Consider the following 25036-nt stretch of genomic DNA (forward strand, 5'->3'; position numbering starts at 1 on the left):
AAGCAGTAAGATTGATCTTTATCCCAAAACAAAAGCCACAAACTCTCGCGAGATCGTGACGTGTCATGACGTCGCCCATCCTTCCCAGAAATCGCTTCATAATAAATCAGCATAATGGCCGTCGAGCATTTCAACTTTTCCGCAAACTGCTTACTCGTCGTTGGAGGTTCACACTGGACACTATAGCCACACGCCCCGAAGGCACCGTTTTCGGTAAGAAAGACAATCCCCCGTAGGAGAGGTTTAGCCGCCGATTATGTCGCATCTGTTTGTCCTTGAGCATCACTTGGTTCCGCAATCTGCGGCGCCTAACTGCGTACAAACATTTCACGGATGAACAACGCCACCATATTTTAATTTCGAGGGTGATTAAAAGGTTCTTGTACGCTTTTAAGTCACGTTTTAGCTGACACTCTTCAGTTCGGCGTCGATGACATGCACCCAAGCCGTCGTTCATCTTAAAAAAACTAGTTTGCTAGTGTCCTTCGAGGAAAACACCCTTAAACGGGAATGTCGTTGAAAATTGCTGACGTCTACCTTTAGCCTTTTGCAAATGTAACTAGGTTTATTATGAGGCATGTTGTACTTTAATTGTTGGTCACGGTCTTTCAAAAAAATGCCGTTGTTGACATTGGATCGCCTTTTTGTGCAGTTCCTATTCAGGCCTGGCTGGCTTCCTTCTTTCATGATGCACCACCAGAGTACTTGTGTCCATCTGACTGACCTGATGTAACATCAGCCTCTCCATCAGCCCGGTCCACAGCACATAAACACAGCCGGGTGTGATGAGCCCAACCACTGCCTGCTTCTGCTCTCTGCTGCCACTCTAATCACAGGTTAAATTGCTGTTTTAGTACTCTTCACTAATCGTGTATTTACCGTAAATTCCCACAATAATGTGGGCTTCAGTGTCAATATCATTCTTACATTTCCTGTTCCCACAGGTGCTGATCAATCTTTGCTCTTAATAGTACAGAAACCATGTCTGGTTCAGGTGACTTACCAGGTGAGTTGGATATCATAATAATAATGGTAATGCATTCTATTTGTAATGCAGTTTACATTTCAAGCGAAATCTCAAAGTGCTAAATCTGGTGTTTAAGTTAATGAACAAAGGGCATGAAATGACAACGCTATTGCCTTGGCAGCTCTCGAAGGTTCCGGGATGGGCGGGATGAAGCTCCCCATCGGCATGACCCGACGGGCGCTAAGCTACGACGACAACCTGGAGGCGCCCATGTCCACGCCCCCGCACGACATCAACATCACCAATTTTTGGAGGCGCCCTGTTGTTCCCGAGAGGAAGTTCAACCACCTGGCTGAGGTGGGACACAAAACCTGAAACACTCCAATCCCTTCTACTTTATAAGATTTTAGAGTTTGAAGGATTGCTAGGATAGGATAAAGTTTCTTAAGATAGAGAATTAACATAAGTGTGCATAGAGCTGGAGTGTGAGGCCCGCAAAACAGTATAATTGCACACAAAAAATAAGTTATATTATAAAATCTTTAAGAAGTGTTACCATTCACTGAAACATCATTTTAAAATGTAAGAATAGTATTGACTTTCCCAGCATTAATTACTACTACACTTTTTGACTTTAACACACTATAAATGTAATGTTGGCAAAGTAGCCTGCACAGCTAGTTGCCGCTGTATCGCGAGAAGGAAAACAATGGTCAGTTTCACTTCACGCATGAGCTGCTGTTGTTCATTTTGTAATTTTATTTAGATAAAATTGCAACTTTATTTACATAATTGCATAATTGTCACACCGTTTTTAGACTTAATGTTACATTACTGCTATTTTTTCATTTTAATGAACTTTATTCACATAAAATTACGACTTTATTTACATAACTAATCACTGCCTTCTCATGCTACTGCTACGTTATTTTGGGACAATTTAACACATTGGAAAGTTGTTGGGGAAACTAAAAACGAATCTTTGATCCCCTTGAAATCTGCTGCATTTAAAGCTGTCTTTATTATTGTAATCATTTGGTGAATGTGTGTTGCCACCAGGAGGACGAAGGTGTTGCAGTGCGTCAGTCTAACGTGGTCGATAGCGCCCCCGCCAGGTCCACAAGTGTGGTGAAGACCAAGGCTTCCTCCCTCATCCTCAACTCTCTCATCACCAGTACGGCAACCACGTCACACTTAAAAATATTTTTGCACTTAAAGTAGCACTAAGGAACTTTTCAACCTTAATAAAATATTTTCATAACTCTTCTGATGAAACATAGGCTTAAATCTAGTTGTATGTTATGTTACTTTTGCCATGGTCTGAGGGGGTTCTGTATAATTTTTACTGGCACTAAGCAACTTTGAAGAGGGTGGCAGGAACACTGCCACAAAAAAAACTACAAATGTGCTGACTGCTTTATGGCATACATCAAAAGCTACCCCGGATGAAAGGACAGTCAAGGATCAACATAGGTCCGGATTTCACTCGCTGGAGTCAGCAAAAAAAAAAACGATGCAATGCGCTTGTCCTCATAGGAAATGCGGTCTTCCTTCAGACATAACAATGCCGCTTTTGTCCTTAATCAACGTGAACTGAAAGTTCCTTAGTGTTGCTTTAAATATGAAGTATTTTACATCCAATTTTTAATCTGTTTCCCACAGAGCAAACTCATGATAGCATGTACAAGTTTGAGCAGAAAGCGGGGCTCACCGACACCAGTTACACTCCACACAAAGGCCTCACAGCAGAGGAGACGAGACACCACCACCGCATGCCTGAATCCTTCCAGGTAACACACACACACACACACACACACACACACACACACACACACACACACACACACACACACACACACACACACACACACACACCTACTCAATAAAATCACCACCATGATTATATATGGAATTTGTTACACAGACTACAAACTCATAAAGTCTTTATTCGCCAGGGCTTAAAGTATTACGGCGTAAGAGCCACTAGCGACTAGCCAATCAGAGGCAGAGTAGGACTAGTATTGAAACAATGCACAATGACAAATCCAGCAAAATAAACAGTTTACATTGTGGGGAATATTTGACACGTCTGGCAAAAACACCGCCAATGCAGAGAGAAGGCCAACTTCAAAATAAACCTTTCCATACCGAGTAATATTTGGAGCGCAATGCCAAGGGACACTTTTATTTTGAAGTTTTTCCCAAGAGCGACGCAACGGATGACTTGACTCGTCTTGTGGAATGCGTATCTGCCGTTCTTATTGCCAGCATAAACTAGCAACCAAATATTGAGTTGAGGGTGCCAACAATTTTGTCCAGCCCATTTTTTGCATTCTGTGTAAAATTTGTATCAATTTTGGCTTTTTTTCTTCAGCTTTTTTGCGTTTTCCCAATACACATCAAAGACAAACACGGTGACACCTAAAACATTTGTAATTGCAAGAATTTCTGGGAGAAATTGTGCATTCTCTGGAAAAATTCCAGGGGTGCCAATAATTTCGTTCATGACTGTAAGTACTTGTATAAGCAGAAGTTAACCAGTCAGATATAAATATACATATCAAATACTCTTTAGCTCTCCTTATTTCATCAAGTTTTTGTGTCATTATTTCTTTCACGTTATTTTACATTTACACTTTTGTATTGTAATATTGACATTTTTTTAGTGTAATATTATGACATTGTTTTTGTTATACTACTTTTTTTTGTAATACTGTATTCCAACTTTTTAATAATAATATTTCCACTTTTGTAGTATTGCATGTTGTAACTATATTCTTGTTATATTACAACTTTTAACTGTGAGGGTACAACTTTATTTTTGTAATATCCTAACATTATCTTTACACAATAATTTGTATTTTTGTTCTCGTAGAATTCAGACATAGTAGGCCTATTATTATTTACAACTTTATTATCTTAAATAACATTACAACTTTATTTTGTTAATAGTGCTGATTATTTTTGTAGCATTTTTGTTGCAATATTAGAGCTGTTTTCTTTTAATATTACATCTTGTTTTTTGTTTTTTTTATACTACAACAATATTCCCATAATATAAAAAAAAATATTGGAATATTACAACCTAATTCTTATGCAGGCTCTCGTAAAATTCCGACTGTGTTTACTTGCAATTTAAATGTCAGAATTTCTTGTCGTAGGAGCACTAATACTTTTGTGTTATATGAATAATTGTATTCTGTAGTAGTAGGACCTTCTTGTGTTTAAAGTAACATTATTTTTATGACATTTTCGTTGTGGTGTAGAAAATGCAGATCCAGAGCATGGAGGCCCGGGAGGAGTGCCAAAACTCGTCTGCCCAGTCGACGCCATCCACCACGCCGCACACCTCCCCAAAACAGCAGCGCAGGTAGGCCAAAAAAAACGACATCCCGGGCTAGTCTATAACCAGCCCTGCTCACATTTGTTGTTTTGTTTTGTTTAGAAGCTGGTTCAGCAGCACCAGTTCGGACGTCAGCGTGAGCTCCTCCAACAGCAGCGTGGATCTGGTAGGTGGCGACGGAGGAGGAGGCGTGCTGGAGCGCTGGAGCGTGTTTGGGCCACGGCCGCCCGTGCACAAGTCCACCTCCGATCTGGGCACCGATCCCTCAACGCCAGGTAAACACGGCTGTGTAAACAAAGTGTCGAGTGTGTCTAAAGTGTGTTTATATAAAGACATCTGCTGTAAATTAGGTGGTATTAGTCCCAATAAAGGTAATTTTAGCCACTTACAGTAGTAGAATATCAATTAAACTCCAGTGTTAATCTCAGTTTTACAGATGTCACATCCACTCCATAATACTGTGTTGTTGTAAAGGCGTCTTTATTGCGTCATAAATAACCACAGAGCTGCTGTTAGACTTGGTGAAGCAGCATGTGGCTCGTTCAGCAAGGTTTCAAGTCGCCGTGTAAACAACCATATCTTTACGAATAACTCGAGTGACGGGGCTCACGTGTTTGAAAAGCAAAATTAAAACGCAAACAAAAGCGGGGGTTTGGGTTAATGAGTGAAAGGACGACCTTCAGACCGGTGGCCATTCTGGATGGCTGCGTATAAAAAGCAAACGGATGCGGATCAATTTCACGCCGAGCTCCAAGCAGTTGGAGGAGTGAGACTCGACGTGCCGGGAAGACGTTGAAGCCTTTTGTCGCTGCATGACTTTGGGTAGGTGACTTAAGAGTACGCCTTTATTTATCTATTGTTTTAAAGCAGGCTGCTCCATGCCATCAGATCTGTCAGTCTTTTTCTTGAGACTAGGTGAAGCAGCATGTGGCTTGTTGCCCACTGTTTCAAGTAACACTTGCATGTTTGTGAATGTGAGGTGCCTCAATGGTTTCACACAAGTGAGTTTACTCTCCTCTTTGCTTTTTTTTCTTTCTATTCCCCAGCAGGCTTTGCTCTGCAGGCGTACCGCGGCGTCCACAAGCCCAGCGCCGCAGAAGTCATGAAGTCACAGGCGGCCGCCCGGTTGGCCGATGGCCCTGACGCCCAAAAGGCGGCTGCCCCGCCCAAGATGGAGATCCCAACGGTGGACCGGCGGCGGCAGGGCACTCGCCCACACAAGCTCAAGCCGCGCGACATGAACATCTTGACGCCCTCCGGCTTCTAGACGTCAGAACCCGTCCTGTTACCCAATTGGCCACGACGAGGTCACACGGTTCCCCCTTAACGTTCGGGCCGCTAACTTCCGTCTCAAAATGGCACCTCTCATGTACGGTGGAATTTATCATTAAGAACGCAATCTGTGATTGTTTTTTGTGGCATTTTAAAGTTGCTCACAAGCACAGAGGAGTTTACCACTGTGTAATAAGACCAAAATACAGTAAAACTGCTCTTCGTGAACAGAGTGGCGTTGGCAGAGTGATACTGTCACCAGTCAGACTATGGGGGCTTCTAGTCCATAGTCATATCTAATCGTATCGTAATTGGCATTAGGAAATGAGCTACCGTCACTTTAATCTGTGTAGCCATATAATCTGAAGGGAACATAACATCCCTAGGCAATTCTAACATATAAAAACATACTTTGATTATATTAGTCACTATAAAGCAGTGATGGGCAAAATAAAAGTCCGGTAATATTTGTTGCATTAATTAATTAAATTCATTGAGTTAACATTTTTATAACCTAAAATTGGTTACATTGTAGTTTTTATTTTTTGTATTTCATTTATCTGAATAAACAATTGGTTTATTGTAAAGAATACAAATAAATGAAGATGAGAATGTATATACATTATGATTTTTAACATTTAAGTGCTAGGCTAATTAATTTAATTCAATGATAAATAATACAATAAAAATAGGCACGATTTCTGTCCATTATCAAAATATTTAGCATTTTTTTAATTTCAACATTTCTTTTTTTAACCTCATCCTGCCCCTGTGCACTGGAGGTTTGCCTAGCTCTGATATAGCGAAGTATATGCAACTGAAACTATTAACCTCTGCAAATTGTCACTTGTGAAAGAGTGACTCTCTGTATTATTGCCATGATCCTTTCAAATTACTGAAGAAGCCCGTCCTTAAATTGCACTTTATACGAACCATAATGTTGTGCTTAATGATTCCATAAGATGTTCATGAAGTATACGGAAGTAACAAAAAGGTGGTCTCAGGAAAGTGGTTGACACGCTCTCGCTGAAATATTCCACTTTTCTACTTTTTTTCTTGCCTCTTTGTTATTTAGTTTATTATTCTAGTGTAGTGAATACATGATTGAAGTCTGTTTACTGTTTTTGAAGTCGTCAAAAATGCCTAAAAGCAACACGGCGTGATCGTAGCTATTGTTAAAATGGTTGTCCTATGCGAAGATTGTATTTTTCCCCACCTTTAGTTGCACTTTTTTGTTGTTTTTTTATTGCACTTTTATTTTTATTAAGTGGACTAAGTGGTGTTGCTGTTACTTTGCTGAGGTGTTCCCTTCTCTTCAAAAGAAAAAAATAACAGCCGCTGTGAATATTAGAGGACTTCTTGTCTGTGTCTAAGAAGGGTGGCCATGTTCTCCAAGGGCCCAACGGAAAATATAAATATAACACTCCTTGGAAATTTAGAAGAAATTAAAACACAGACACATCTAACGCATCCGTTTGATTTGTTTTTAGAAATGCATGGCAGGCCCAAAGAAAATGTCCTTGCAGGCTGTATATATTGTGACCCATGTGGCGTATGTTGATCCAACCCTCTAAATGGACTGATGTATGTCTCAAAATGTGTCTTTTTTTATTTGTTGTGATTTATAGTTTCTGCACATGGTTATTTCTGACTGAATTAGAGAATAAATGTCACATTCTCATTACCCAAAAAACGTGTTTTGCCTTTCCTGTGAAAATATGCTGGCGAGGTAGGATTTGGTCATCGGAAATTAAGTGTACAGGGAAGGATATTGTTCTTTAGGTGTTGGTCCGTTCATGAAGTGCAAGAAATTATGTTGTTAAAGTCAACAAAAAGCTCAGATAAAAGGGACTAAAGCTTGTATTTTTGTCCTTTATTGTAAAAGTTCACTCATGCAAATGAACGCAGACTTGCTGTGTGTTGTTTGGCATATAAAAGCTGTAATTTGGAGAACCGCGATAAAATGTAAATCCATCATCCGAATGATTCATTCTTCATCTTTCCCTCCATCCTCACAGGCTTAATACGCGCTCCCTCTTTTCTCTTCTATCATTATCCTCATCCCGCCGTTCCTGTTTTCTGATCTTTCCGTACGTCCGGAAAAACAGCTCCATGTCCGCCTGCAGTGTGAAGTTCCGGCGGTCGGCAGCAGCCCTGGCGCGCTCCACTTGACGGATCCTGATCTCGGCAGCGCTCTGGCTGCGCCTCTGCCGCTCGAGGCGGTCTCGCAGCGCTGCCACCTGCCGCTCGAGGGTGTCGTTGCAGCGCTCCAACCTGTGGCGAGAGTCCAAGAAGGTTCTGGTGAATATTAACATTTGTTATGTTGATCAGTTTGGATGGGTTTGCTTTTAACACCAAGCGAGTGGTAACATTTGGTTTACTTTGGTTTTTCGGAAGTTGTGGATATCAAACGGAACAAGAGACTTGTATTTCTGTTTACCTGTGTATCCTGGCCTGGTATTCTGTCCTCTGCTGGGCCATCTGCTGTCGAAGTTCGGCCAGGAGCGGCTCAGCATCATCGGGCTGTGACTGAAGCTCGGGGGGTGAATGTTCTGCAGGACCAGACGGCAGGAACACCTCTGAGCTCCCGGTGCTGAGGGGGCTCAGAATCGAGCCGGAAGTCGGGGTGTTCAAATGGTGTCTTCCGTTAAAGTCGCTTTCTGTATCACCATCAAGGTGTTCGTCATCTTCTGCTGCTTGACTTGAGGGAGATCTCATTGGTGTCACGTCAAGGCTAACCCGAACCACAGGATCCTTGTCCAGAGGTAAAACCTCACAGGAGGACCATGATGAAGAGTCGTCCACTGTCTGCCACGCCTCCTCTGTTTCTTCACCGGAGTTTTCCTCATCATTGGGGTTGACATGTTCACCGGCGACGTCCTCCATGGTCTGACCGGAAGGCGCCATGTTGAGGTTGTCATAATCGGATGGGCTGCTGTCTTCCTGCACCTCACTGCTGCCTCCACTGGCCGCTTCGGGACCCTCACCTTCTGCCACTGCAATCTGAGTGGCACTGGAACTCCACAGGTCCCCGCCTGCCAGTGGTGAGTAGTAAAGTACAAATACTTGGTTACTAAATTTAAGTAGATTTTCAATTCACTTGAGTATGATTTCTCTGATGATTTTTTACTTTCACTCCCTACATTTGAAAATGAATCGGTACTTATTGAATCAGTACTTCAGCTTTTCCCAAAGTAATTTTTTTTAATACAAGTATCCATACTTCTACTCAAGAGTGAGATTACTTTTCCCACCTCTGTCGTCAGCTTCTCCAAGACTGGTCCAGACTTCCATCCAGCCCATGTGCCCAGATCTAGGCTCCGCACAGCTGGGGACATTTGCGGAGGGTGATCCAAAACTAGCTAGGCGCTGGTGTTGATCTCTTGTTCTCTCTTCGTGGTGATTCTGGAGGGGCTGACTTGAGGAGGGTAGCGGGAAGAAGCAATTTTCCGGATGGGACGAAGTGTAGCGATGGCCCAGGAATTGCTTGTGGTCTGAGGTTACCTCTGACATTGCTGCAGCTGAGGGGATAGAGCTGCAAAAACAACAGGTATCTGTACTTTCTACTTTTGTCATAATGGATGTGTTACTTCTTTCAACCACTGCGGATGATGACACGACGTAAACAGAGAGGGGTGAAATACTAAACCGCAGTCACTCTCTTGGTTGATTGAGATCTTCGTGACTTGGTGACAGTTTAACTTGTATTTTTTTTACAGTTAGGATCTGGACTGGAACATTTTTTAAATCAGTGCTTTGGCTTTCATAAGAGTCTTTTTCCACGAAGGAATAAATGTACTACCTAACTTCGCCACCTAGTAGTTCACTCAGGTTGGTTCTCAGCATTAAATCAAACATAGCTTAGCTAGTTGCTGATGTTAGTAGCCACGATTGTAAAAAAGTTGAAAAGTCTGCAATGAATAATTAGGTATTAGAACTTTGTCCAGTGCATTCAACAAACAAAGTATTTTGCTTAGTTTCTGAAGTTGCAATGTTCCTCAGGGCTCTGTTCTAAATCCACTGGGTTTTAGTATAAGTACATTTTCCACCTATAGTTGGTAGAGTGGATTCAGTCAGAAATCCAGAAGGTACCTGGTACTCTGTCTCGGCTCTCGGCATCGCTCCGCAATAAGCGGCAGCGACATCTGGCGAAGGCAGGGGGGCTGGTGCAGATGCGGTCGCCTGAGAGCACCAGGCGACGCGTGAAACTCTCTGGCTGCATGTGCAGTAACCGGTACAGAGACTCTAGAAAAAAGGGACTGGTGTTCCCTGATCAGCTCCAACATCAGCACCTGGACTAGTGCTGCACCTGGAACACAATCCTTCAAAGGTCTTTCTGACGTTAAAAGCTAACCACGCGAACCTTGTGAGTCGGTATCTACCTCCCATGATGCTTTCTGGGTCCTCCGCTTTGGCTCTGAGAATGTTTGGTCCAAAGACTGTGGCCAAGTTCTGACAGCTCATCTTGTTCCCATTTGAGTGACTCTGGACCTCGTTGAGAAACCTGTGCAAAGACAAAGCAAGGATTCAGTACAGTGGCACCTTGACTTTGAGTATTACGAGTTATGAGACGTCTTCTAACCATGGGTCTAAGAAAGTGAATGCCAAGAAAATGAAGATGGTTATGTTCATTGAATTAAATCTTGTGCCACCCTGAACCAGAAGGATTCATAGATTGTATCTAGTAGATGCTAGTATTGTGTATTTATTCTGTGGGTCTTACTGGCATATAAACTTGAGAAGGTTGAAATTGGCCACTGGTAGCTCCTGAAGAAGATTCCGCAACTCCCCCAAACCCTGTGAAAAAAATTAAGAGCGTTTGTAGTGTTTTACTTTCCTCACTCTTCTTCATATCTTTTAGTAGTACATCACCTGCGTGCGGTCACTAGAAAGCTTTTGGCCACTGAGCAGGAAGTCCTGATAATGGCTGAAAGGAACCAAAGGCTCTGGCAGCTGTCGTAAGTAGAGCTTTAGCAGTGATGCCACTGTGTGGACATCTGTGTTACTGCAAACGGATCAAGCTTGGTTTAAAATTCCTCATTGAATTGACTTGACGGGATTTCAAACTTCAAAAAAGTTGAAGGCTTACTGTCCGGACCTGTCGAAGGAGGGCCTTTCCCCGGCGTCAAACGCCTCTTGAAGCTCCTTCACCAAGCTGGCCCGTCCTGGTTGGCGAAACAAGCCCACCTCCTGGAGGCCCCGTTCCCGTATGTAGGCCACGCATTGTTCCACCACGAGGGGAACCGAGCGTACGCCGTAACGACGCTCGTACAGCACCGTCTCCTCTAGACGCTGACCGAAAACCCCTAAGCAGGAGTCACAAATAAATTGTGTCTGTGTGGTAGAGATAGTAAGATACATAACAGGAGACACCTGACTTCTGTCATTCAGTGCCATTGACGGCTATGATCGTCAAAGATCATTTTTAAACTGGGCTGGCTGTGAATTAGTTTAGCTGTTTTACTCTTTCACTCTGCAATTTCCCGCATGACTCTTGAAAGAACAACAAAGGCATCGTTCTTTAGAAATCTGTGCAAATGTGGTGGTCACACAGCCAGTTCGTGGGACTGTTTCATGCTTTATCTTAAACACTGTCCCATTAAGAAATACACTTATTTATGGTATGGCAAAATAATCGTTTTTTTTTAAAGGGTTGTAACAAAACAAAAATCGGCCATGTGAAGGCTAATATCTCGGAAAATGCATACACCGGGTCACTCATAATTACCACTGCACAGCTTTCGTGAGTGGGTGGTGTTGTCGCATAGAAAGACTGACCCGGATTTACTGATCTTTGGCAGGACTGGCCGTCCCCATGTTTTGAGGCCAATAAAAGTTGCTTAGCAATGTGACTGTGAAACACATTCAGTACAAGTTATAGAATAAAAACAAGCATCCCAAAAGGCTCATTTTGTTTACCTGTGAAGGGGATCCAGACGCCCTTGTTGAGGCTTTTCAGCCACTCGTCCCCCTGGCCGGCGCTGTTGGACAGGAAGAAATACGAGCCCGGGCTGGCCAACACGTCTCTGTTCCCTGCGCACACCAATCCAGACATTCTTTTTATGGTTTTGGCTGTAAAGGGTCCCATCCCAAGTGTTTAGCAAATCAAGATTATGTGAGATCTTTTTCTCAAGACTAGCCAAGATCAGCGGCAGAGCAGAGGCTACTTAATGAGCTAAAGAGGAAATTAGATTATGTCAATGCAAGATAAAATCACAGGAGGCCGAGGCTCCAACCATCTCAATTATTGTCAAAACAGTATTCATTGACTTACAATAGCTACTTGAGAGAATTTTGAAAGCCCTGAAGTCATCATTTGACCTCAAGGACACACATAATCTGGTGGGATTAATATATATTGTTTGTGTGTGTGAGTCACCTTTGAGGCCTGCTCTGTCATGTTTCCAGGACTTGAAGCAGCTGAGTCCCATGCTGCAGCGCTCCCGCTCTCCCTCGCTTGCCGGTTGCCGCGGTAACAGTGATTATAGATGCTCAAATGCAAAGTTGATCTGATTTTAAAATAAAGTTGTTATAAAGTGTGCCACCTCTGGCTGTATGCACTCCTCATCCTTAGTGGAACTTTCATCCCAGATGAACAAATTCCAATCTGGGCTGTTATCATTTTTTGATCAATTGTGTAGCTCCTTGTGTGTCCTGCTCCATTTGCATTGGTGGTCCGGGAAAAGACGTAGTGTGGTTCACACAGACTTTTCTACACCACCTCAATGCCACATTTGAGTGACTGTTTTGTGACCGTTCATCTGAGCTACAGCTGAACAGGAAAAACCAAGCAGACACTGGAGGATTGTATGGTCTTGGAAACGAGCCCAAGGAGATAACAGGACATTGCAGAAGATACTAAACCTTAAATCTAGGCTCCTTAGAACCAGGTGTTTAACCTTGAACCCCTGTTTCCATGTTCTCCAAGAGATGATCCTGGTGGTTCTAGAACCGCAGGATGTATGACTGTGATGTGAGAGTGTTCGGTTTTGGGATTTTAAGATCTTGCTGCAGAATCTCAGGGTACCCGGCGGTAACTAGCAGAGACAGATATTTGGATGCAGGATGATATTCTGCTGTGGAAATCATCAAGTTTAGCATGGAAAGTAGAACGCCCGAGGGCAGGTTAGGTGGTATAGAAAGACATGGATGAATTTAAGTTTTAGAAGAGATCAAACCTCCAGTTTTGTTTCCTTGTGGATGCTTAAACTTGTCCATGTTCTTCTAGAGATGATCCTGGTAGTTCTAGAATCTTGCAAAATGCTACTGTGGTCTTCTAACCTAAAATACTTTTACAGGGTCTGACAGTAACTGATGACTCAGTCTCCAGTCTTGGTTCCTTGTAGATGTTTCACCTTTTAAGGAGGCGTTTCCACGCTCTTCTGCAGGATGTGTGTTGAGGGATGTTCCTAGAGATGGGAATCCCCAAGTTGAGAATGGAAAATTTTAAGTGCCGGTCTTTTTGGTGGCTGGACCTCACAAGCCAATTTCTCCTTGTCCTAAAAACGGAATCTTTTCAAAGAAACCAGCATCTTCCATCAGTGGTATCCTCCTCAAACTAGCGTTTTCATTCTTGGTTGTGCTGATTCCTCCTTGTGTAACCTTCTCTCCTTCAGTGTCTGGCTGCTCCAGTTAAAGGGTAAATCCCACAGTAGACGAAACTCCTTGGGGGGACTTTGTAAGCCCATTTCTTGTCTGTCTGTCTTTTGGGTACTTCAAGCGGACGAAACCACAAAAGCGGCATTATTCCGTCCGTGTTGGAAGTTGTCACACATTTTTCTTTCTTGTACCCTCGTAAAAAAACTGGTTTCTAAAGGAACCCCCTTTCAACATTCCCTCAGTTTAACTGGATGTCCTGTTCCATCCTAGAACATCTGGCGGTCTTTTTCCCTCTCGCCTCCATCCCGTCCCCCCTTTTTTCCTCCTTCCTTGTCCGGCTTGTCCCTCTCTTTGTCCAGCTTGTCCTTCTACTATCCTCCCTCTCTCGCTCTCTCTCTCCATTTCCCAGCACTACGTGTGGCCCTGTGTCGCCCCCTCCCCATTTACCTCATCAATAACGTGGTGCTGCGTGTATGTGTGCCAGTGCATTAGGAAAATTGGTTCTCTGCGACGCAGCGCTCTTTTACTCCAGTAATCACAGCAGAGAGAGAAGGATGTAGAGAGAGAGATGATCTGGCTCTGATTCTGCTGCTGAGATATGGTCTGCAGCACTACACACACACACACACACACACACACACACAAACACACTGTCATAATGATTCACATTAAAGCGAGAGAGACTGGTTGTCCCTGTCAACTTTTGAACTCACTGTAAAAAGCTCTCTCTTGGCTTCAGCTCGATATATTTTTATTCCTTCTGACTTGTTGCCCTGATGTTCTAACTGCCGGCAGTACCAAAATGTGTGGCTACTCTGATAATTGGCAACCTGATAAAAAAAATCCCCGGAGACCCATTTTAGATCTTTGTATTGGAAATGCTGGCATTGAAGACCCTTTCAACCATTTCTTTTCTATCGGCCTAACCCAGTTGGCTTTGGGTGAGAGGTGTACCCTGGACTGGTTGCCTATCAATTGCATTTAAGAACTCGAACACTGAGGAACACTGCAAGATGCAATCTAATGTACCCCATAGAGGGAATTACTGCACCCCAATGTAGCTGTTACCTTTGTTCTCAAGAATATAGCCCAACATGCTAACAAAAAGCAACAAACAACAAAAGTACCCTGCATTTTATGAGATAAAAAGTAATCATTTTTTATCCTTTGTGTATTTCGACCAAAGAATTAAAAAAATAAATCTAATAGTAACAATTTTAATAAAAATAGTTTGAGGTAAAGTGGGAGTAGAACAAAAGAACAGTGGCTCTTGACAGGATCCCTGAGGAACACAACAAGATGGATTTCCAGGTTTAAAAAAATGCAATATTTGCTTTCAAGTGCTACGGGTACAAAAGCAGAATGTACATGTGACAACACACTGGACGAGGACGTTAAAGGCAGCTCCCGAGGATCGGTGTTTAGCTTCGGAGCAGGCCAATTGATATTAACGGCCGACTATATATCTGCCTGATCGATAGTGTCCCGGACTTCTAATCCCGGCCGAGAGCTTTAACAGCTGTCCGTGGATACGAGCGGCACTGACTACTTCCATGACGACGACATAACTCTGTGTTTGCCTGAGTAACAAGCTTTTCAATGAATGAAATATTGAAGCACCTCCTCTCACTAATTGAATGAATGAATGATGCACGGGAAAACGTGCCGCAAATATTGTTTTTACTACTACTTACTTTACTTGGTTTTTTGTGGTGTTTTTTTTGTTTTTTTTACAGCGACCTTGAGTGTCCTGAAAGGCGCTTCAAATAAAATGTATTATTGTTAATTATTATTTTTACTTAGAGATTCGATGATGGAAGACGGCTCATTTTTATCATTTTTTAAATATATTTTTTAAATATAACTTTATTTTATTTTTTTCTGCGATATAGTTTTGCTTCTGCCTAAAAAAACGCTTTTTAACAGATTGAACCTCTTGCTGATGAGATCTCACTTTAGATGAAAAATATTACTACTACTTCTAACTACTTATTTTGAAAAATACAAGACTAGTGGCAATCTAGTTTATATTGAGAAATTACCACTGTATTTAGATATTATTGATGGTGTTGGCAAATATTGTGAAATATTATTGTCATTTACCGATCCAACTGTTGACAAATTATCGTAAAAGCTATCACCGTGTGGCATTAGTATGATGAAATACAAGGCCGTATCACAATGCTATTGATATCGTTAGTAAGATATTTGTTGTTAAATCATGACAATATTGTGATACAATTGATATAAACATAAATATTGTTGTGAAATATATCACTGTATCATTAAACCATTGATATTGTTGGAAAAATAACGTAAAAGGTAAGACCGTATTGCAATATGATTTCACTACATATTTGAGATACTATAAAAAATACTGCATTTATATATTTTTAACTTACTATACATTTAAGAGAGGAACTTGCATGCTTGCATATGGTCGGTGTGATTTTTATTCACAATTTTATTAACATGATACGTGACTCAATTTACGTCATGAAGGTGGGATTTCATGTGTCAACGTGTTCCCTCGGCTCAGCCTGTTATGCAACCATCATAATTACCCTATCTAATAACAAACGGTTCCCTCCCACCACCGGTGGGTCACCGCAAGAACGTGAGGCAGCTGCTGGAAATTGTTCCGCTGTCTGGCCAGTGTTGGGATTGCGTGCAGCCAATGGTGTTGTTATGTTAATTTTAGCCTGACTTTTAGATGAGGTGCTGTTGCTTTGCTCGCTTGGCGCTAAAACTAAAGATAGGTGTTGACTTGCATCAATTAAGAAAGAGGGACATTGCTAAGTTGTTTGTTTTGGGGCGATGCACTGATAAGTAGCTAGCCACATAGTTGATATTTAACAAATTGTTGCAAACATATCTTTTTTTTTTTTTTTTTGCCCCCCAATTATGATTTAGAACAGAATGTTGCCTATATTGGAATTATTTTTTTAGTAGTATATTATTTGGCCATGTATTTCCTAAAACAAGACAAATGCATTTAATAAAAGCTATTTAATAAAAGGAACACCACCTCACCACAACTTGTCTCCTTTTATTATTTACTAGGGGGTGTGAATTACCTAGTACCTGGCGATTCGATTCGTATCACGATTCATAGGTCACAATTCGATTCGATACCGATTAATCCCGATACAAATCTATAAATTAATTATTGCAATTATTTTTTTAACTGAAATTTAGAAAATACTAATCAATAAACTTGTACATGTACACTGTAAGATTTGTATGAAAATGTATTTAGTTATCTGAAAATTCAGGCTTATAACTGAGCCACTGCATTTAACAAACAGGTTGCAGTCTGTTTCATGTTTGAACAGCACTGAAATAAAATATTAAGACTTAATGTTCCATTAATATAACATTCTTTCATGCTTAATGTGTGAATCCTAACCCTAAGTAAGACGTTTTGTTGAATATTCCCATACAAAATTAATGTTTAAAAATCGATTCAACCGCATATCGAATCGATTCGAGAATTGCGCACTGTAATATCGCGATATATTGCCGAATCGATTTTTTCTAACACCCCGATTATTTACTGTAATTCTGACTTTACTACTGTGTTAGCGTAGGTTAAGAAATGGATTATGCCTCCTTGTGATTTGCATAAACATTCAGGTTACGTCACCACCGTAGGAACTGAGCTCACTCATAAACCAAACCCTGTAATTTGTGCTTGCACTTTAGCTTTAGCATGGTTAGCATAACAGTGAACTTGTGCAGTCTGTGTGTTGGAATTTCAAGCCAACCCTTTACAGCTTTAGCTTGACTGTGTAGCCACTACAACAACAGATAAAAAAAACAATGCCTCTAGAAATGAGCCCTGAGGAACACCACCTGTCATAATAGTCTTTTTTAAGTACTGTGTTCCAACTTTTTTTTTTTGGGTTATGTCATATGAAAAGAGGATTAGGGCCAGTGATAAGAGAGAGAAACGTTTGGCAGGATTCTCACTTTATTCTCAGAATATTAACTTTAGTTTGTTTAAGTGAAAACAGAAAGATTAAAGGCAGAATTCTGACTTTAAAGTGGGAATTCTCACTTTAAAGTCCAAATTCTGTGATTAAAGTGAGAATTCTGAGAATAAAGTCAGAATCCTGCCAAACTTTTTTTCTCTCTCTTCATTGGCCCTAATCCTCTTCTGTAATGTCACCACTTTTGATAGAAACTTCAAAACAATCCATTGCAGCTTTAATTTGATTGTACTGTAACAGTGATTTTTATTTCAAAACCACAACTCTAGAAAGAAACCCTGTGGAACGGCGGCGCTTCAGAAACTAAGTGAAAAACAATATTTACTAAATCCAGTTTCTCCATACAGTCACTCTCTTAAAATAATTGCCTAATTATTTTTTTGTTGTTGCTTAAATCATCTATCTTCTCATGATGCAAAAGGTAAAAAAATGTGTTTCCTGAAAAATCGGAAAAAATTACTTTGTCATTATTAAAAAATAAAAAAAAATAAAAAAATAAAACGTTAAAACTTTTTTTATTCATAAACTACAGTATGTTTGCTTCACATGTTAAGTTGTGAAGCTACCAGAAAGGTAACAAACACAAACATTTTCCACTATGGTGGAAAATGTACAGTATTTACTGATAGCATGACACGATCAATTTGTACGAATGTGATTCTTGATTATTTTTGGTGTTTGTCATTAAATGAATGACACATCTTGACATTTGACATGTCCAACAACACCACGCGAGCCGTAACGCATCGTGAAATGCAGTGTACCTTTACATCACAAAACCATTATCTGCTAGTAAAATTAGAAAGGCCATGTTTGTTTTTTTTGAAAGAGGAGCTCGTGCTGGGTCACCATCAGGGTCGGAGGCAGCGGTGTTTCCGCCCCGTCACCCACCACCCGCCACCTTACGACCCGTGTCTCGTTTCACTGCAGCTGGCTTTGACTTTTAACACCACTGAGATGTTTCGAGGGAATGTCCAACGTGTTGCTTTTTGGAAGAACATCGTGTTTTATTGCACTGGTCACGCCAATTCCGTACCCCCTTTTTTGGTAGGCCGCGTGGCATTCGGCACTCACGTTCCACCTTGTGGGAGGGAGAGGAGTGGAGTCAAAAACAAAGCAGCAGGAGAGCACGAAGAGCAACCAGCCAGCAGAGAACATCACACACAACAGAGCAGCTTTTATTCAACATTTGTTGTATTAAGGTGAGGACATTTTATTTATTTTTTGGGTGTAATGAAAGGCAAAAAACGAATTTTGTAATTTGAATTCTTAGCCTATTCTTTTATTGAACAAAGTAGGAGATAGTAATATATGATAGCTTTTTATTGACAATTTGTTGAATTCGTTTTAATGGGACTAAATCTGGGATTTATCCATAGTTACAATTAGCAAATATTAGATTATAATTCCGAACATATGAAATAGAACTGATTTGTATTTTTTTATGAATGTTCTGGAACATTTGCTAAAATTAATTCTAAAATATTGTTTTACACATTTAAATATGAACTAAAAATAGGTAAAATTTTAAATGCAATAATGTTAGATTTTTTTTTAAAATTTTGGAATAACATCTCAAAGGTCAGCCATCAAAATCATTCACCTGCATTGGTTGAAAACAGAGATGTTATCAATTCTAAGCCAATCCCTCTCTAAGACCAAGACTTGACTCAAACCTTGTTGACCTGACAACACAAAAAAACTTAAATATTTTAATAAAATGACTAAAGAAAAAAAGAGTAAGAATGTAAATGTTTCCATCTCCACAGCTGTGGTTAACATTCTGTATATATATATATATATATCTCAAAATTCTTTGAAGAATTACAGGGTGCCTATAACTGAAGCCTGAGGTACGTGTTACAGTTCAGAATTTACTGAAGAAAAGTGTGATGCTCGCTACACTCTACAGCACCCTGGCAGCAGCCTTTGAGACTTTCAGGCTCTTAAGTGAGTGACAACAATCCTGCATGTTGACAAGCGTTAAGAGTCTTCCTCGTCGCTGATTTACAGTCTGGCACTGCAGCCACTGACACCGTATGTGCGCTATTGATTTCGGAATCACATTATTGGCGTCAAACATAAAAGCCGATAGACTTCTCATCAAAATTACACCTGGAAAATATTTGCTTAAATAGCCTACATTTTAAAAGTAACAATTCATAGAATTTTATATATAGTTTTACCCATTATCTTCTTTACCCGGTCTGAATTTGGACGTGATGTGGACACGAGGCAACGAAAAGATGAGTAAGATGTCACATCGAGGGTGAGAGAGAGGTGCATGAGAGGGCCCCCTGCTTGCCAATGGCATCTCTGCTATTTGTGGAAGTGGGTTTATTGAGGGGGTGGCGGGATGTAACCTTGGCCTTGACCCACATGAGTAAAATCGTATGCTTGCGGAGAGACACCCACCATGTTGTCAAGATGGCATCAACACAGCTTAAAGGTCATTTAGGAATTATTTAACAGTGGCTAAAAGCAACAGGAAACAGATGACAGCCAATCAAAATTAGGAATTATTTTGTGCCAAGCTCAAAGGCACAAGGTCTTTTTTTGATCTCTTTTTAAAAAAAACTCCATTATGGAAAAAAAATGGCTGACCTTATTTGTTTAGTGATTTATCAAATTTTTCAAGAAAGAGCCCATTTGATTTTGGTGCAAAATTGCCAAATTATAAAAACGCAAAATTATTTTGTCTCATTGGTCGAATGATCCTCAACTAGGAAGTAGCCTGTTAGTTAACAGAGAAACACAAAAATGGTGTGTCAAAACATTTTTCATTTTTATTATCGTGATTATTTTCTCAATTTTTTTGCGACCTATAAACTCCACGAAGACAACGTAGCCTACTAGCTAACTAATGGATGGACAAATTGATTTAAAAAAATAAATAATTATCTTTATTTTTTAATATTTTTTTTCAATTGATTCTTCATGGATGTATTCTCCTGTCGCAGCATCAAAAATGGTACAGTCCGTGAATGACTATATGCTAACTAGCTAACTACAAATAATCTGAATTACCGGTGAATCCCTCCATGATTTTTTTTTCAGTTTTATTAAAAGAAAGTACATTTGGCTTTTCCATTAGGTTCCTGATAGAATTAAGAAATATAAGGTATATATTTTTGGTGCTGATTTTGCGCTATTGGTTAGTTTATGATGCTAGCACAGGTATCCAACATGTGTTGTTTTTTATTGCATGTTCTTTGCTACTGTTGCCATGTCCCGTGACCTAATTTCCCCAAAGGGACTATCACAGTTTGGTGTCCGGGAATGTGTGGAAGCCTCATAGTGACACAAGTGAGAGAGAGAGAGAGAGAGAAGAGCGAGAGAAGAGCGAGAGAGAGAGAGAGAGGGGGAAAAAAACCCAGGGCTCCTTCGCTATGTATAGCTTTGAAAACAGAGATGCTGGAATCGGTGTTTGAAGGGGTCGTTGACACCTTTTGGCCAGGCAGCAAGCTCAGAATGCCGGCAGATTCACGGCGTGCGTTACAAGCTGCAACATCCCGCATGTGCTGTTTCCAACATTGGACATGGACAAGAGTACACACGTGTTTTAATGACATGGCGGTGACATGTTCTTGTCAAAATACTGTGAAGTGGTACGGTTCAATATCTTAAAAAGCGTATTCTTTGTTTTTCTCACCCATCCAGGTGTCAAGTCTTGCTGAAGCGGGCGACTCGACTCTGAAGTATCAGCGCCATGGGCAGGAAAGACCAGGATTTTGGTTCTTGGCTGGGTATTTCTACATTAATCTTGTCAAAGTCATGAATTTTGAGTACCGATTTTGCTAATTGCTCCATGATTCGTCTTCTCCGGTAGACCACAACGAGGCCAAAAGAGACTCGGTCCAAGTTGACATGAAGAACAGTGGAAGTGACAACCAACACAGCTCGACAGAGACTCACAACTCTGTATGTAATATTCTTTTATAAGAAACATTCAGTGGTACCTTTGACAACTTTTTCGGCCGTGCTTAAGAAAATCCAGGATGAACCACGATATATCCGGGGTTTCCTGTACAAGCAATTAAAAAGTCACTTTTTTATTAAATGTCCGCTGTAAGTTGTCAATCATGCTGTAGTAACCATAGAGCACTCTGGCTCTTCTTCGCCCCAGCTGGAGTCCACTCGCCTTAGTGATGACTACGAGGTTCAGAGGAGTCAAGATGGCGGGAGTGACAACTACGATGAAGAGGAGGGTCACCTGGTCTACCGCGTCGGCCTCGTGATTAAGGAACGGTGTACGTTTCTGTTCTTTCTGTCTCACATGTCCCTCAAAGTCGGTCAATAAACGAACGTCTACCTGTCTTTTTCAGATGAGGTGCTGTCCACACTGGGAGTGGGAGCCTTTGCAAAGGTGGTGGAGTGTATTGACCGAGACAAGTAAGCTGCATTTTGATCTGAAAATTGAGTTGTGTCTGTGCTAAAAATGTGTCTTAATTCAATATTGGTAAAAAAAAAAGGGGGGGGGGGGTTGTTTGTCATCCATTAGCAGCAATGTGTGCACATTTGTTTCAGAGGCACGCATGTGGCAGTGAAGATTGTACGCAACATCAAAAGCTTCCATCAGGCAGCCAAGTGTGAGATCGCCGTCTTGGAGGAGATCAACACATTGGACGACGACGGTAAATTGTGAGTTGACTGAATTTCCTCTCGTGAAACATGAAAGTACTCCAAATTACAGTTCAGTTGTATTTAACATTTTGTATCTTTAAGAATGGTTTGATTTTAAACATTAATTTAGGTCATGCAATACCTTTTATTTGAATAATTATTTTAGTTTTCTTCTAATTTTCTTAAGCACAGTGTTAATGTTCCAAATATGCATAATGTTACAGTGGCTTACATGAATATCATCATCATCTTAAAATAATAGCCTAAGTCATATTTTGACAACAACAAAAATTGCCTTAAATATCTCATCGGGATGTTGGCCACCTCCACTTAAATCAGCTACATTCTGAGTTAAATAGATCACTCATTTATACAATTTTTCCTTTTCTTATAAAATGATTATTAAGTATCATCAATATTCGGTTGCGTGTTTTTGTTTACTGAAAAATAAATACTTAAGGCCATTATTGTAAGAAAGTGATGATATTTTTTTTAGCTAAAAATCTCAGTCTTGTTTTTGAGAAACACTTGATTGTACCTAAGAAGCATAAAAAAAAACATGGCTCTAGAAATGAGCTCTGAGGAATACCACAACTTCAGAAACAAATTGAAATGCTACACTTAGTGAATCCAGGGATCAGATTGTCAATATGCTAATCACTTAAAATTAGTCCAACAGACAACATGGCCACCACCGTTTAGCTAGCTAGGCTACTGGTACATTTGTTTCAATGGTAAGTTGTGAACCAACCAAAAAAGGACATTTTTAGTAGTGTACAAATAAAATACTCACTTCTGGGAAGTGACTTCCCTATTTTTGATGTTAGTTTTGACGTTACTTGGAGAGCAAAGTATTTTTAGGTGGTGCATGGTGTAAAAACTATATCCAACAGGAAATTTTCTTTGTCTTCTTCCCAGTGCATGTGTACGGATGTTGGACTGGTTTGAGCACCAAGGCCACATGTGTCTGGTCTTCGAGCTCCTGGGACTCAGTACCTACGAGGTCCTCCGGCAAAACCAGTTCCTGCCGTTCAGCGTGGAGCAAATTCGACATATGGCTTTCCAGATCTTCCGAGCCGTCAGCTGTGAGTGATGAACTAGCAAAAAACTAACGTAGCAATGTGTTGAACCTGGTTGCTGGTCTATGCATCCATCAAAACTCAATGCAGAAAAGGCGGGGGGATGTTTGATTTCTCATGAGATGGATAGGCGGGCAATCTAGGGACCCAATTATTTGTAGATAGGTTAGTAAAAAGTCAATTTCACCTAATACATCCCCTTTTAAGGCATTTTCTTTTGTGATTTTCCAGTCCTGCATCGCAATAAGCTGACCCACACCGATCTGAAACCGGAAAACATCCTGTTTGTGTGCTCAGACTATGACACGGAGTACAACCCCCGAAAGGTAAAAGCCTCCCCACAGTTGCCCTTAAAACTCCAAAATATGACCTGAATTGGAAGTGTTTGTTTGTGTTAGAAACTCGACGAGAGGAAGATGAAGAATTTGGATGTAAAGGTGGTGGACTTTGGCGCCGCTATTTTCGACCATGAGCATCACGAATCCCTGGTGTCCACGCGCCACTATCGAGCTCCGGAAATCATACTCGGTAATGAACACAAACAGCTGGTTGGGGCCACCCCCTCCTCCAAAAAACAAATAATAATAATTTATGAATAGCACTCTAAAATATTCATAAACAATGCATTGTAAAAAAAAAAAAAGGTTTTAAAATAAATTGCATTATGATTTCATGCTTTATTTCAATAGATATTGTTCTGCTCCTTTTTCAAATATTGCTCATAATTTAAACACGTGTGGTCAGACCTAGGCTGGAATCAGTCTTGCGACGTTTGGAGTTTGGCCTGCGTTCTCCTGGAGTACTACCTCGGACAGACGCTATTCGCGGTATAAGCACACACACTACAGCGGGTTCCAAATGGTTCACATTGAACTAGTTTTCTGGGCGGAGTGAGAATATGTGGCACTAAACAAGGCACTCGCAGTTAATGCTCTACTAGCTAACTCCACAAAATATCCAAAGAGCTGGTTCTTCATGTATGTTGCTCCAGACTCATGACAGCAAAGAACATCTAGCCATGATGGAGAAAATCCTGGGGCCTATCCCGCCACACATGCTGAAACAAACCAGGTACCGGTCTAAACAAAGCTCCTCAACATGGTTCCTTGGCAGCAAGTTGTCACAAAGTGGCAAAAGTTCTTAACTGGTGAATCCGCGACTGCTGTGCTGTATTGTGTTTAGGAAGCAACACTATGTCCTCAACGGCCGACTGGACTGGGACGAGCACAGCTCTTCGGGCAAATACGTACGGAAACACTGCAAGCCTCTCAAGGTGCGCTGGAAACACAGGAAAGCACGACAGGAAGTCAGACAGGAAGTGATGTCGTCTTGGTGTGTTTTGGCAGAGCTTGCTGAGACGCAGCGAGGACGAGCGGCAGCTGTTGGACCTTCTGGCCTGTATGTTGGAGTACGACGTGGGCCGACGCATCACCCTGGAGGAGGCGCTTTGGCACCCGTTTTTCGAACCGGCCAGAATGGAGAAGCTAAGGCGAAGCTAACATACACACACATGCTGTATACAGTACAGTGAACAACCGCTATTTGGTTGAGGGACCAAGGCCAGCTACAAATAGCAAAAACTTGCTAATGATGGATATATATAGATATAGATATAGATATATATAGAGAGATATAGATATATAGATCGATATATATATATATAGAGAGAGAGAGAGATTTTTTTTTTAATAGGCCAAACAATACAATTTGATGTAAACACTATAGATGTCTGGGCACCATTAAAACAAAAATAAATATGTCGTATGGCACTGATAGGTGTGTTTCTGAGCACATAGTGTTTGTTATGTCCTACAAAAAAAAATTGTCGGTAGTAGGCAAGTTTGCAAGTGCCGATTTGTAAACTCGACAAGGGTTGACTGTATATAGAAATACATTCTACCTCAACCTGCTGCGTTTTGGGTTTCTTGATTGTTGAACTGAATTTTGTCACAATGGCAAGCATTCCTGTTAGCAAATGACAATAGCATGCTTTTCTGTTCATTCTTGTTGGTGAATAAATATGTGCCATTTTGGTCGGTTTTATCACAACTTCGATTTGGGCATTTTTTCCTGCTTACGTGACATCTCTGAAATGGCAAGTAACACTGAATTAGGGTATGTTACCTATCTTGTCTTGCCTGATTAGATTACATAGACAGTG

At 40.9% G+C, this 25036-nt stretch overlaps 3 protein-coding genes across 7 annotated transcripts; 2 read left to right on the top strand and 1 right to left on the bottom strand.

The window, feature by feature from the left end:
- Window positions 1-45: 45 nt before the first annotated feature.
- Window positions 46-7048, top strand: LOC147160522 (putative monooxygenase p33MONOX). Of its 3 annotated transcripts, none has more exons than XM_086098094.1 (9): window positions 46-213; window positions 653-836; window positions 945-1006; window positions 1149-1324; window positions 2027-2141; window positions 2630-2757; window positions 4234-4337; window positions 4413-4585; window positions 5357-7048. In XM_086098094.1, the coding sequence occupies exons 3-9, from the start codon at window positions 982-984 to the stop codon at window positions 5575-5577; spliced, it is 942 nt and encodes a 313-aa protein (XP_085954220.1). In that variant the 5' UTR covers window positions 46-213; window positions 653-836; window positions 945-981; the 3' UTR covers window positions 5578-7048. The 3 variants fall into 3 exon arrangements, with proteins under 3 accessions (XP_085954220.1, XP_085954221.1, XP_085954222.1); XM_086098095.1 differs by having other exon boundaries at window positions 5360-7048; XM_086098096.1 differs by having other exon boundaries at window positions 4416-4585.
- Window positions 7049-7512: 464 nt separating this feature from the next.
- Window positions 7513-12135, bottom strand: LOC147160523 (rho GTPase-activating protein 24-like). Of its 2 annotated transcripts, none has more exons than XM_086098098.1 (10): window positions 11962-12135; window positions 11502-11615; window positions 10681-10888; window positions 10455-10587; window positions 10306-10379; window positions 9965-10086; window positions 9682-9891; window positions 8837-9145; window positions 8023-8617; window positions 7513-7856 (listed from the first exon to the last, which is right to left on the bottom strand). In XM_086098098.1, the coding sequence occupies exons 1-10, from the start codon at window positions 12011-12013 to the stop codon at window positions 7595-7597; spliced, it is 2079 nt and encodes a 692-aa protein (XP_085954224.1). In that variant the 5' UTR covers window positions 12014-12135; the 3' UTR covers window positions 7513-7594. The 2 variants fall into 2 exon arrangements, with proteins under 2 accessions (XP_085954224.1, XP_085954223.1); XM_086098097.1 differs by having other exon boundaries at window positions 8837-9117; window positions 9675-9891.
- Window positions 7717-24830, top strand: LOC147160524 (dual specificity protein kinase CLK4-like). 2 transcript variants are annotated; one of them, XM_086098091.1, is made up of 15 exons: window positions 7717-8626; window positions 8849-9132; window positions 18225-18375; window positions 20834-20919; window positions 21003-21094; window positions 21300-21423; window positions 21499-21565; window positions 21701-21814; window positions 22715-22881; window positions 23107-23201; window positions 23274-23403; window positions 23620-23702; window positions 23867-23946; window positions 24058-24148; window positions 24222-24830. In XM_086098091.1, exons 4-15 carry the CDS (start codon window positions 20883-20885, stop codon window positions 24372-24374), a joined length of 1233 nt encoding a protein of 410 aa, XP_085954217.1. In that variant the 5' UTR covers window positions 7717-8626; window positions 8849-9132; window positions 18225-18375; window positions 20834-20882; the 3' UTR covers window positions 24375-24830. The 2 variants fall into 2 exon arrangements, with proteins under 2 accessions (XP_085954217.1, XP_085954219.1); XM_086098093.1 differs by lacking the exons at window positions 7717-8626; window positions 8849-9132; window positions 18225-18375 and having other exon boundaries at window positions 20621-20919.
- Window positions 24831-25036: the final 206 nt, after the last annotated feature.

This window comes from Leptonotus elevatus, chromosome 16, assembly GCF_054856555.1.
Source record: "Leptonotus elevatus isolate MCC_2025b chromosome 16, RoL_Lele_1.0, whole genome shotgun sequence".
NCBI lineage: Eukaryota > Metazoa > Chordata > Actinopteri > Syngnathiformes > Syngnathidae > Leptonotus > Leptonotus elevatus.